At 31.1% G+C, this 14,952-nt stretch overlaps 1 protein-coding gene across 1 annotated transcript; it reads right to left on the reverse strand.

Moving 5' to 3' along the window:
- Window positions 1–1,572: 1,572 nt before the first annotated feature.
- LOC123211563 lies at window positions 1,573–7,784 on the reverse strand. The gene is made up of 4 exons (XM_044630369.1): window positions 7,712–7,784; window positions 6,144–6,301; window positions 1,773–1,920; window positions 1,573–1,694 (listed from the first exon to the last, which is right to left on the reverse strand). Exons 1-4 carry the CDS (start codon window positions 7,782–7,784, stop codon window positions 1,573–1,575), a joined length of 501 nt encoding a protein of 166 aa, XP_044486304.1.
- Between the last annotated feature and the right edge of the window lie 7,168 nt (window positions 7,785–14,952).

Here is a 14,952-nt window from a genome sequence, read left to right on the forward strand (position 1 = left end):
CACAACTGAGGATTAAAATTACCCTACCAAACCATCAACTTATTTCTCAACAAGAATTAAATTACATGAACAAACTGGAATGATAGATGATGATGAACCAACCATCAGCTGTAATGAGGCCTAACTGGTGTGGAAGATGATGAATTCACATGGCATTGCATCTGTAATTGGGGCCCTTCCCCATGTGATCGATCCATTCCATTCTACTTACACTTGCAAACCTTGGGACCAGTTTCATTCCCTTCTCATTTTCACTTATCTGTCATCTCAATTCAACCCCTGCATCTCCCACCTGCATTTTGCCTTCAGTTCTTCTTCAATTGTCTTCTATTCATTTCACACTCATTCTTCAGCCTTATAATTAAACTCTATGTCTTGACAAATCGTCTTTATTATAGCTGGAAACAATAAACATTGCCGGCCAAATACTATTACACCAACTTCCTTTTTTTCAAACCAGAAATTTATTACTTTCCTGTGCTTTTTACTCGATCTCCTCTCCGTGAACATATTTTGGCATGAACCCCTGTGCAAATTCCCAACTGTTAGATAATAGTAAGTCTCCTAACCAGGATCTTCACAAGCATTTGCTCTTTCTGGGTTAAAAATGTTTTTAAGGTGGTGCAAAAAGTGACACCTGATATTAAAACCCTAGTTTTGATACAGTTGGCAAATCTGTTCTGGGGAATGGCATAATGCAACTAAAAATGAATTCTTTTGTCGTAACATTTATGACCCATATTAATGCTTTTTCTCATCTGTTCCTGAAGATGGAATATTATTGAAGTTTCATTTAAAATTTATTTGACCACGTATTTAGATCTTTAAAAGAATGGTAAGCAAGTAATTTTTGGGTTGTGAGCAGTTCTTTAATGATATGTCTCTGTATAATAAACCATTGACGATATTACAAGATCTGGAGAATTCGGAAAACTTATATTACGCGTAAAAAGTACTTGGATTACAGCATTTAAAGCAGAGATTAGACACTTCCTCGTGGCCTTGTTTCATGAATCAAGGGATTGTATTCATCTCATAAAAAGAACGTGTAACAATTGTTTTTGATATAAGAATAGATTGTGTGTGAAATCCAGGTCTAAAGTGCCACTTAATTTAAGGCATGTAACATGAAAATTGAGCAATTCTTGACCCAAATGTGGGAATATATATTTGTGTGTACAAATCATGGTGGATATTGACTTTTTATGTAAATACAAACGAGTAAAGGAACATGAAATGAAACTCAAAAAAAATGTGACAAGTTTCATACCAATTCGAAAACCTTTGAGATTTTTGAAATTCTAAGAGCCTCTGGAAAATGATTTTACTCAAAAATGATATTTGTCTTTAAATTGCAGTTACACAGCTAATGTCAAGGTCTTCACACCAACTTTTCACACTGAATTACATATATGTCAAAGCTACTAGCCAGTTTTCTATATGCAACCAAAACAATAAAATTCAGTAAGGCCTGTTCTATCTCAAGGCCTAATCACAACAGATGATCATAGGGATAAAGAACATGTAATACTGCAAGCAAATGATTTTGATTGCTGTAATGTAACTTTACTCTTATACTGAGGTGTCTATCTGAAATGTATATCCAGCTTTGACAAAGTGGGCTTTCAGCATAGCAAGAGCCTTACAGCGATGTGAAATCTCATTCTTCTGATCTTTAGGCATCTTTTGCATACCTACCAAAGCATAAAAAATGGCCAATCATAAATGTATCTACAGCTTGGCTTTATCATTATGGACCACTAGCACCAAACAGCGATCAGCTTCATTTAAGAATTGCCAAGACAAAACAGCAGAAATGAGAGTGGAAGAATTGACTTTTGTTTGCTGGTATCCATTAGGTTGAAAGATCGGATCCCAATCAAAATCATAACTGGGTCCTCTAAGAGAAACTATCGTCCCCTATACATAAAAAAATAGATCAAATTTTAGAGCCACTGATTCAAATATCAGTATTTCCAAGCACTTAACTATTAATTTTCACATAGGTTAAGAGCTAGCTTGAACAACTGGTGTTAGGTTTAAATACCTCCATTCTATCGATCATATTGTAGTTTATTGATTGTATTGTGGTTTTGGCGTTTTCAATCCATGTACAAAATGCATGTAAGAGTGTGTTAGATCTTACATATTATTGTTGGACTATTAATTACTGGGTAGAGTAACCTAACACAACCCAATTGCAATTCCTAGCTCTAATTCCTTGTTGAAGTGTCAAATCTGGAAATACATTGTATCAAGCAACTTTTCCAATTGAAAACTTTGCCACAACTTTCTCCAAACTACAAAAACTGAAAGATCAACCTGAGTTAAATATACAAACTCACCTCTTAACTAATAATTATTAGCCACAATTGTTCTTTTCAGTTAATTTATAGTTTCTAATCAAAAGAAGAAAGGGAATTGCTATTCTTAGATCAAGGAAGAAAATACATTGATAGAAGGTGACATTCTTGCATTTTTCTTTTTGGTGCAGCCTAGAGAAAGAAAATGTTATTATATGTATGGATGGGCTGAAAATGTCATGTTTAGGCTCAAATTAGCTTGGAAATATGAATTAGGCAAATTTTGGCAAAGTTAACTAAATTCTATAAGCTATATAGCTTAAAACTTAACCTATTAGAGGAACAAATAGAATGAAAATACATTAAAATTTGAAAATCTGCTTTGTCCAAATGAACTTGCACTCGTGATTACTACTTACATAGATTCCTCTAATTAACTTAGTTGTTAGGAAAGTGATAGGTTCTAGACAGAATTTTAGTCAATTAATTCAAAAGATACAAGGGGTTTAAGCAACCACTCACTTATGTAATGAAATAATGCAAATGATTATAAACAACCGTAATTCAATCAATGAACGAATATACTTCTATTATGATTATAGCTCCCATGAATACATGAATTACCAGTAGCTAAGATATTGGTTCTCTCAATACAATGCTCTCAATCTCACTCTACAAAATACAACATAATCCCCCTCTCTTTGTTCCCCTTCCTAATATATTTCTCGCCATTACAAATTACTTATCTAACTATCTAACTACTCATCCAGTTGGCTCAATTAATTCTCTAACTGCTTAATTGAATCATTTGCTGATTTGTTCTCCTTATACTTGGTTGTCGTATCATTCTCTAGCTTGTTTGCTGCTATCGTGGCTACTCCTCTCTTTTGCTTTCTTACGTAAACCTGCAATGGTATAACACTTCTCCAACACCCCCCCCCCCCCCCCAAAAGACGCACCTTGTCTTTAAGGTCAAAAGATGGAAACAAAGAAACAATCAAATCATAATCTTCCCAGGTGGACTCAAAATCAAGTAGCCCTGCCTAACTAATTAGAACCTTACGGTTTCCATCAGCTAATTCTTGAAACTATTGAACTGTTTTTGGTTTTATTTGCAACTCTATATCAACATTAAGGCAGGAGGGTAAAGGCTGGACAACTTGGGAACTACTAAAGCTTTTTTAAGTTGGGAAATATGAAATACCAAATGGATTTGTGTATCAGGAGGAAGCTCTAATTTATATGCCATTGGACCAATTTGTTGTAGAATTTTGTAAGGTTTATAAAACCTGGATGCCAACTTCTCATTTGGGCGCTTTATAAGGGACGAAAATCTATACAGTTGTAGACGCAAATAAACCAAATCCCCAACTTGAAAGTGTAGGTCTCTCCGTTTCAAATCCATTCTCATTTACATAGTTTGTTGAGCACATTGCAAGTTAAGCTTTAGCTTATCTAATATCTAATTGCGATGCTCCAATGTTTGTGCTATAGACTCATTAACAATTGGATCATCTGGAAAACGTAGAAGAGGTGGAGGATCACGTCCATAAAAGGCTTTAAAGGGAGTCATCTTCGTCAAACTATGAAAAGTTGTATTAAACCAAAATTTAGCCCAAGGAAGCCATCATATCCATTGTTAAGGTTGAGAACCTGTAAAACAACAAAGGTAAGTTTCAAGACAATGATTCATGACCTTCGTTTGATCGTCTGATTATGGATGATATGAAATGCTAAAGTGCAACTTCGTTCTCGTCATTTCGAGCATCTCAGTCCAAAAAGAACTCATAAAAATTTTATCCCTATCAGAAACTATTGTAGTTGGATACCCATGTAATTGAAACACTTCACGAGCAAAAAGAGCAGCAACATCTCTTGCAAAATACAGATGTTTTAGAGCTAATAAGTGAACAAATTTAGTAAATCTATCTATTAATACTAGAACTGTAGTATAACCATTAGATTAGGTTAATCTTTCTACAAAATCAATAGAAACATTTGACCATACTTGAGTGGGAATCGGCAAGGGCTGAAGCAAAGCTATAGGGGATTGAGCTTGATATTTATTGGCCTGACAGATAGAGCACTGTGCAACATAATCTTTGACAGAGTTCCATAAACCTTCCTAATAAAATACAACCTTAATTCGTTTGAAGGTACAAAAAAACCTAGAGTGCCCTTCAAATGGTGAAAAATGAAATTCAGATAAGAAAGGCAAAATAAGCATGGAGTCTTTGGGAACGACTAACCTATTTTTATATAATAAAATTCCATGACATAGCAAAGGGCTTATGCAACTAAAAAGAATAGTTGGAGAAGAACCCAAGTGCTATGCAAAAAAATAAAGCTTAGAGACAAGAAACTGATGACATCAAGCAACTTCATTGGTAGTGTAGCTCTAGTCTTTTTTGGAGAAAATTACCCCATATGGTTAGTTAAAATGAAGACCTACTTTAGAGCTTTTGACCTTTAGGATGTGATTGAGATAGGGAAGGAACCAACTCCTTTGCCAGATAATCCAACAGTTAACCAAATCAAATACCATTCAGAGGAAGTTGCCAAGAGGTATAAAATACTTTCTTACATACATTCAGCTATCACTGATGTGATTTTTGCAAGAATAATGGCTTGTGAAACAACAAAAGAAGCTTGGGATAAACTAAGATTGGAGTTTTATGGTAGTGACAAGTCAAAAGCAAATGCAAATATTTAATTTGAAAAGGGAGTTTCCATTGTTGAGAATGAGTATATTGATAGACTTATGAAAGTTGTCAACCAATTAGCATTACTTGGTGAAGAGATATTCGAGAGCAAAATAGTTGAGCAAGTTCTTGTGAGCTTACTTGAGAAATTTTAGGCCAAAATTTCCTCTCTTGAAGACTCAAAAGACATGACCAAAATGACCATTTTAGAGTTCTCAAACTCACTGCAAGTTATTGAGTACGAATGACAATGGGGAGGAGCGAGGAGGGGATATTAATCCCCGTCCCCATTACGAGGATAAAAAAAAATCTTTGTCCTCTCCCCTCAAAAGAAAATCCTCTCCTCATCTCCATAGGGAAAAATCCCCTCTCTGTACCCATAAATATAAATTTTAATTCTTTTATGTTTTTCAATAGATAAAATAAATTATATTTTCCCAAAATATCACTTGTTACAAGAGCTACAAAATATTCACTTGTTATTTTAGTTCAAATACAAAGTTTTCACAAAATCTAACAATATGCAATAATCAATCTCTTCATTAGTAGCTCTTCATGTTGATATCTTCATTAATTCTTCATGCTGATACAAAACAACATTTTAAAAATTAACTTGCAATAATCAATTTCAAAAGCAAAATTAATTTAAAAACAACTAATGTAGGAAATGCCAACAAATTTGTAATTAAAAATATAAAACTAATTAAAATATACTGAAAAATCGAAATTCATTTACATGCCAAACATCAAGGTTGGACAATGAAACTCAAGTCCATGTCATTAATTATCAACTACAACACATGTAAAAAAAAAAGGTAATAAATTCTTACAATATTTTAAAAACCAATGCTTTATATTCCACTTGAGAATAAAAATAATTATTTAATTTGATTAGAGAGATTAATGAAAAATACTTACTATCTTTTGAATCATTATCATGGTAGATTGTTGAACAAAACTCTTCACCTTTTAAGAAAATAAAAAAAATTAAAAACAAAATTTAATAATTATTAACTTTATATTAAAATTGATAAAAATTCATTTTATTATCTTTCAGGTAAGCCTATAACCAATTTTGAGAACACATCACTGCCTCTAATGTACCTGAATGAAGTCTATTGTAATGTGGATTTACTACCTTTCCAGTAGTGCTAAAAGCAGACTCAGAAGCAATAGTAGAGACTGAAATAGCAAGAATATCTCGAGCAATCCTCTGCAAGGTTGGATATTTAGGGTCATTTAACTTCCACCAAGTCAATATATCAAAGTTTGGACTCCTAGGTAAAAGTTGCTCCTCTAAATAACATTCCAATTCTAACTTTCTCAAGATATTACTTGATTCTTGTTCAATAAACATATCAAAATCTACTAAGTACTCCTCATCACCATAAAAACTAGATTGAGAAGAAGATGAAGCAAAAAAAGTTTGACTTGTACTACTTATATGCTCATGTTGATATTCATAAAGCAACTCACAACAATACTGTTGAATTTTGATTATTTCGTCTTTCCCATCGTCTCCATATAACAAAAGAAAGAAATAATCTAATAATTTCATTTTGAATCTAGGGTCTAAAACAATGGTCACCCCTATAACACCATGAATCACATTCTAATACTTGTCAAAATTTTCAATCATTTGTGCAGCAATCTTCTTTATCATGACATTCTCACACATGAGCCATTTTGTTAAGTGAATTTTGATTTGACAAATTTTAGGAAAATACTCATTTGCAGTAGGAAATTTAGCGTCAGAGAGTAGTAGAGTGATATTGTAAAATATTTCCAATTTTTCACAAATATCTTGTGCTAAGTCCCACTTTTTCTTCATTGGTAAAACATTTATATTGTGGCTCATAAAACTTTAACTGATAAAAAACTTCTTTATAAATCAAAGTAGTATTAAGTATAAGATAAGTTGAGTTTCAACGAGTCTTACAATTAAGAGACAACTTTTTTGTACTTTGAATGCCTAACTGATTGACTACTTCATCAAATTTTTGCTCCCTTTTAGGTGATGTTCACTAAAACATAACACTCTATTGAATCTTTGTAATTTCATCACTAGTCACAGATAAACTATCTTGAACAATTAAATTGAGAATGTGAGCACAACAACACATATGAAACAATAAACTATAAAGGATAAGTGATGAACGTGGTAATTGTTAGAAGCTGTAGCTAGGTAACATTAGTGAAAGATGTGATTTTTTATTTTGCATTGTCGGTTGAAATTCATGGAATGAGGTTAATTTTTAAGATGTCTTGAGTTTGAGCATTGCTAATGTGATTCACTCCCATAAATAGCCATTAGAAACAAGCTTTTACTCTGTGTGTGTTGTACAGATTTGTAGTGTTTACCAATATTCAATCTGTTGCTCTTCGTTTATCATTGTAGACAGAAGGTACAATCTGTTGGAAGATTATTCATTGATTTTTTAAAAATAAAAAATCAACTGGTATTTTGTACTGCAGTCAAGCTGAATGCTAACCGGATGATTGTTGGAACACTTCGCGGGCTTGATCAGTTTATGAATCTTGTGGTTGACAACACAGCATAGGTGAATGGCAGTGAGACAACTACTAAAGGGATGGTGGTGAGTTTCTTTCCCCTTTCCGGTTGTTTGTAGATAGTTGAACTTCCATTTGAGTAATGAAATTCTGGTGGTCTTTTCTAATTGATATCAAATTTCTGCTGCAAGTTACCAGAGGAAACAGCATAGTCACCATTGAAGCTCTTGAACCTGTCAGCGTAGCACAGTGAATTTGGTTTTCCCATTGATTCTGCTCCAATATGTTTTGTTGCTGTCTATGTATCATGCATAATGAGTTTAGTTAGTTGCAAACTTGTTGAACGATAGCATATCCAATTATCCAATTTTTTTTTTTTAAATTTTCTTATATATTAATGTGTTACAGTGTCATGCATCACCCCATACCATATATGTGATAGCTAATATTATGCATACATATTTTATCATTAATTCAAAATCATCAAATTACATCATGACACATTTATGTGTATATATATTTATATATAAGAAATATGTACACATGGTGTTATTGATACGTGATTGTAGGCAATGAAGTTATAATATCCATTTTTCTTGGATTATGATATACAACACAATTATATGAATTGCATCTGCTTAAAAACAAAAGTGGATCAATGCTATTTGTACATACAAAGTGTATACATAAATGATGTGTAATTATTTAATTGAGTGTTATTTTTGTTTTAATTCAAAATCATTTAATTATATGATAACACATTATTTGTATTATACATAATTTTATTAACAAAAGTGTCATGAGAGTATATTTTAAGGACATGCACATATACTCCTCTCATGATGTTATTTTTATCTATTGTACATAGAATACATGTATTAGAGGCATATAAGTATAGTATATGCATTGAAAATATTAATGTATAATGATATGCTAATCTATGAGCATATAGGTGATGAATGGTTCATATTAAAATTTCTACCTTTTTTAAGTTTTGATTTGAGTATGCTAAATGACATTTTAATGTTAATTAAGACACTTGGATGAAGATTATGGTATATGTGATTAATGTAGTTACATATAATCAATAAAGGTTATGATGCATTTTAAGAGAATTAAAATATTTTGTTTGAATGACCATGTATGATTAGTGCTTAGTTTAGTTTAATTTGATTGAATGGTTAAATTTTGCATATATGTTAATTTGCACTAATAATGATTAAGTGTTAAGATATGATCTAATGTTGACATAAAATTGAACATTTGAAAAGGGATGTAAAATGGTGCATGTGCCCTTTTGCTTTGCTCATTGTTGATCAAATGATGATGTCATGCACAAATACCAATTAGCTCTTAATGGTGATTGAGTGTGATAGTTGATATGAATTGATATGATAGTAAATATAATATTTTTTATATTACACATATACCAATAACACTTAATATTGATTGAGTGTAAAAGTTGATATAATCATTTTATGACAATTTGAAAATTAATAATATTAAATTTTATAAGTATGCATGACATTATAACCTATAATAAGATAAAAGTTATTTAAAATAAATATTAGAGAATATTTATATAAAAAATTATGTCATTTGTAATTGAATCATTACATGTTATTTACTATTTTTTGTTAGATTAAATTTTATGGATTAATATTTAATTGAACGTGAATGAGTTCATATTTTATATTAAATATTAGTTTAGTTGGATGGATGAATTATTTTAGGATGATCATGTGTATAATTTGTCATTTTAAAAAATTTAAGTAATTGCATTGTAATATTCTTTTATTAAGGGGTTTGTATTAAATAACTTCATCCCATTAATTTAATTTAATTATATTTATCGGGTCTGCGTATCTAAGTTTCAAATGTAATAGGAGTGGATGGACAAGAACCTGAAGATGATCCAAATGAAGACTTAGACCTAAGTGAATAGTTTGCTATTAGATTATAATTTCGAAAACCCCATAATCATCCCACCATGGTTTATATTATGTACCTATGTGATGTATGTATGCTATGCAAAAATGAACTTGATTAAATATTAAGTTAAACCTAAATCTCCCTAATTAAAATTATTAAATGTATACCTCCCATCATGGGATAATTAAATTTTATAACATAATTCCAATATCCTAAAAATTCTATTATGTGATGGATATGAAATTTATGTCATGAAATTAAATTTATCTTGTTTTTGGATGGTTATTTACATCATGCTCAAGAATTCTATTATGTGAAGACATGATGAGAATGCCATTTCGGGAAGCATGATGGTTCAAATTTAAGTAGCTGAGACAAATGAGATTTCTATTATGTAAGGTATTTGGAGTGAAGGGTATGAAAATGAATCGAGTTTTATATAACGATATAAATGAAAAAAGTTTCCTACTTAATTTAATTAACTGAGATATCTATGATGTGAGGTTAATTACGTTTAATAAGAATTCGAATCTTTACTAGAAATTTAATTTAATAGAATTTCTAAATCTCATTTAAAAGGAGTGTGAGATTTGAATAAAATAGTGAGAGCTAATGAGCTTATTGAATTAAAAAATGTTTAAATTCACATATTTGATTCACCAATTAACCTATTCCTCTTTGTAATATTTTTGTTTAATTGTGATATATTTGAAAAATAGCCAACAACGTACTCATAAGAATCTAGGATAATAATATTTTGACTGGCCTAACTTCAAGGATTGGTAAAGAAATTTTTGATTAGTACTAGACTTAAAAAAGATTGGCTACCTCTTAGAAGCACTGCTTCTTATTGATATAGCTCCAAATGTCTTCGATGAGGAACATGAGATGTTTGAAGCATGGGTCGAGGATAATATGAAGGCTTAAGGCTACATTCTAGCCTCAACAAATAAAAAGCTCTAAGCTAAGCATAAAAATGTTTATAGGGTTTATGATATTCTCATTGCTTTACAAGAGTTGTACAACGAGAACTCGAGAGTAGTCGAGTACGAGTTATGTGCTTCTCTCTTTAACATGAGATTAAGGGAAGACATGCCCTAGATAAACATGTCATAAAGATGATCAATACATTAAGGTAGCTGGATGTTTAGGGCATGGTCCTACCAGACCACATCAAAGTGAATTTCCCACTGAGTTATAAGCTGTTTATAACTAATTAAAATTTGAATCGGATAGAGTGAACACTCATTGAGTTGCTCAATAAGCTTTAAGAGTTTTACAAATAAGGAAAGAAATACTCTGGACATGTGGATATCTATGCAACTTTTACTAGTAGGGCCAATAAGGGGCCCAAATTGCAACAAAAAAAAGGTCCAAATGTTGAACCCAAGAAAAAGAATTTGAATTGAAACAAACCTTAAAGTTTTATGACACTATAGATTAGGTCACATTGGGGAAAATGGGCTTTTAAGTTCATTGGGTCATGAACTCTATCCAACGTGTGAATCATGTCTCCAAGACAAGATGACCAAATCTTTTTCAAGAGTAAAGGGGAATGTGCTAAAGAATTACTAGAGTTAGTATATAAAGATGTATGTGGACCATTTAATCACATGGTCAAGGGAGGTTTTCACTACTTCATTATCATTATTGATGATTATTCTTAGTACATATATCTATATTTAATGAAATATAAATCAGAATCCTTTGAAAAGTTCAGAGAATTCAAAAATGAAGTAGAGAAACAAACTAGAAAGAGTATTAAAATTCTACAATTAGATCATGGAAGAAAATACTTGAATACAAAATTTCAAGAATTCTTGAAAGACAATGGAATTATTTCCTAAATGGTTGTTCTATACATGCCTCAGTATGTTGGTGTATTTAAAAGGAGAAATCGTACTTTATTAGATATGGTACAATCAATGGTAAGTTTTACTAACTTGCAAATGTCATTGTGGGGCTATGCCTTTTAAACTATTGTGTATATATTGAATTGAGTATTGTCAAAATCAATTTAAAAAACCCCATATGAGTTATGGTGTTCCAAATTCTCAAGTCTTAGTGATATGAAAATTTGGGGATGTCTAGCTTATGTCAAAGTAATTAAATCAGATAAACTGAATTTTAGATTAGAGAAAGGTTGGTTCATAGGATATCCTAAAAATAGTTTAGGATATTATTTTTACTTCCCCACTGATAAAAGAATAACGGTCAGTAGGAATATATACTTTCTCAAGAAAAGTTCTTGGAATAAGGTGGTGTAGAAAAAAATATTGAGCTTGAGGGAGATTCTAAAGAGTCTTAACCCAACATTACTGAAGTGGGACCATCAACTCAGTGAACCTCAGTATCAGATACTATAGTTTTAGCACAAAGATCTTTTAAGGTATCTAGACCTCTCGATAGATACGGTTTTCTTCACAAGTTTTTGAATCTTATTTAGTTGGAGAAATAAATCATAGTGATGATCCTATAAGCTATGAGGAAGCTACACTAAATACAGATTTAGGTAAATGGCTATAAACAATGAATTTTGAAATAGAATTCATGCATACGAATCAAGTATGGACACTTATCGATCCATAAACAGAAATTGTTCTTATTGGTTGGATTATAAGGAAACCTTTTTGCCTATAACTATAATTAAATCCATCCAAATAATGTTAATTATCGCAACATACCATGATTATGAAATCTGATAGATGGATGTCAAGATTGCATTCTTAAATGGATTTATTGAGGAAAACATATATATGGTACAACCCATAGGTTTTATATCTGTTTCTGAAAGACATAAGGTATCCAAATTGCATTGATCCATTTATGATTGAAACAAACTTTCAAAAGCTAGAACATTCGATTTAATGAAATAATCAAATCATTTGGTTTAAAAAAAATCTAAATGAACCTTATATTTACAAATAATTTAACGATCATGCCATTACATTCTTTTTATTGTCTGTAGATGACATACTCCTGATAGGCAGTGACATTGGTATAATAAATAAGGTTAAAATCTGGTTATCCAAAACCTTATCAATGAAAGACTTAGGAAATTTGACCTATGTCTTTGAAATTTGTGTTTATAAAGATAGAACAAAAAGGATAATTAAATTATCTTAAAGATTATACATAGAAAAATTGTTGAAAAAGTTCAACATGGAAAACTCTAAAAAATGACTTTTGCCCTTTTCTTATAGTTTTCATCTTTCTAAAGATATGGGTCTAAAGATGATGAAGGGTAACAACTGATGCGTAATATGTCCTATGCTTGGTAGTGGGAGGGCTCATGTACCAATGCTATGTACATTTGTACTTAAGTGTTATGATCAAATATTAGACCAATCTAAAGGAAAAACATTGGTTAACTGTGAAATCAAACCTTAAGTACTTAAGAAAGACTAAAGATCTTGTTTTGAGTTATAGGTGTTCAAAGTTAGGGGTACTCAAACTCTGATTTGTACTCAGATACTAATAATAGAAAGTTTACATCAAAGTTTATTTTTATTTGTAATAAGGATACAGTTAATTGGAAGAGTTCCAAATAATCAACCACAATTGACTTCACTATAAAAGTTGAGTATATTGCCATTTTAGAAGCAATAAAAAAGGTTGTGTGGATGCGAAAGTTCGTATCCAAACTTGATATGGTTCCAAAACATGGTTTATATGATAACCATGTTCTGTGACATTATTGATGTTATTACATAGGCAAAGGAACCAAGGGTGTATCAAAAGTCTAAACATATTCAACAAAAATATCACATTTTGAAAGAATTCATGAGACTATCATCTTGAGAAGATGGGTATGCAATATAATAACGAATGACTCTAATGCAAGTGAAAGTTTTGTTAGTGTATGTCGTAGGAATAATTCATGTTGTCAGTTTTAGGGGATTTTATCTTATATGTACACTTATCACGACTTATTACTAAAAGAAGTAATTTTTTTGCTCACATACATAAGTTGTTTCTTTTATTTGCGATGATATAAAGTATGTATGAACTGTTTAGATGACTCATTTAATATACAAACTGAGTCATTGAATTATTTCATATGGATATGAGATAACTTGGGCAATTATATCACATAGTAGATATATCCAATACCTTTATTGAATGCCATGAGATGATATTAGTGTGGATGATGATGATTGTCATGTCACTAGGGTATTGGTATAGATCAACAATTAGAGAACTATTTTTTGAACATGACCAATAATGATAAGTCACATAGTCATTAAATTGTAGTCAATGACTTATCATAAAATCGTACTAGTGTATGAAATAATCATTTAATCTGAGATGTCATAGTTAGATCTGATATGGATACGCGTGATTCTATGGTGTATAACTGTGAGGTTAACCCTATCCCGTAAGAAAAACTGTTTTGGTCATGTGTTATTTGTATATGAAGAAGAATAATAGTCAAAATAGGATTCGTTGACTCCAAAAATATTGGGTTTTGAATATCCATTGATTTGACCCAAATTTTAGTTTCGAAGCGGATATCTATAAATATTGGAAATCAAATCTTTGGTCAGAGTCTAATGTAAGTCATGCGAATGATGTTCATTGTGACGTATTCTGAATATCTAAATCGCAATTTGTATAAAATCGAAATTATGACTTTGATGATCCATAGTTCGAAATTGATTTAGATTAGACAATCGAAGGATATCACTACACTATTCATACGATTGGAAATATTAGGTTAGCCTGACAATTTCTTCATCATGGTTCTAGGGCTATGATATATTGCTAGATGTTTACAATAGTCGTTGAGTTTTTAAATACCTTTCAGATCATTAGAAAGTAAAGTCACAATTTTGCCACGGTGAATCTAAAGGGTCACACTATTAAATCAAGCTTTCGAGAATGAGGATTAATTATCTAAAGTTGGTTAGCATCTTCTGAAGGATAATCAAATCATATAAATGTTATATGAGTGCAAAAATAACATTTTAATAGTTAAAATGTTAATGAGATAGATTTTGGGTGGCTAAAGTATATGGTTGATATACGTGCATGACAAAACTTCAAATTAAGAATTTGATTGGCAAAGAGAGAATTTTAAAATTACAATTAAGTCACCATTATAAAAACATGTCTTTTAGTTCATTTGTACAAAATCTCTCTCTTACTAAAGAAAAACAAAATCATCTATCTCTCGTTCTGTCTCTTAGCCAAGGTGAAGAAAAAGCTTGGGTTAGACTTTCTTTGGAGGCTTATCCATTATCTTATATACCTACAGGAGCAAATGAGTAGGCAAATCTCCTAACTTTCTTTGGTTATTTTTTGTAGGCATTGATTCTTTCTCTCTTGTTCATGTATGACATGTTTTGAATCTTTTTCTTTTCATCTTCCTTTCATCCTCTACCATACTAAGATTTACAATATTGGGTGTGAAATTATGGGTGACACCTATGTTTGGATGCCAAGGTGAATATGTCGACCCTCATTGCATACCATTTTAATTTGGAATATGAGAATATATAAGT

The sequence above is a fragment of the Mangifera indica genome, chromosome 3 (genome assembly GCF_011075055.1).
Source record: "Mangifera indica cultivar Alphonso chromosome 3, CATAS_Mindica_2.1, whole genome shotgun sequence".
Classification (NCBI taxonomy): domain Eukaryota; kingdom Viridiplantae; phylum Streptophyta; class Magnoliopsida; order Sapindales; family Anacardiaceae; genus Mangifera; species Mangifera indica.

Excerpts from the sequence above, each read along its gene's own strand:
- LOC123211563 (XM_044630369.1), bottom strand. The coding sequence starts at position 7,784 with ATGGGAAAACCAAATTCACTGTGCTACGCTGACAGGTTCAAGAGCTTC. Across the intron at positions 6,302-7,711 it reads TGACTATGCTGTTTCCTCTG|AGGAGCAACTTTTACCTAGG; the intron begins GTAACTTGCAGC and ends AATGTTATTTAG. Across the intron at positions 1,695-1,772 it reads CTTAAATGAAGCTGATCGCT|GTATGCAAAAGATGCCTAAA; the intron begins GTTTGGTGCTAG and ends ATGCTTTGGTAG.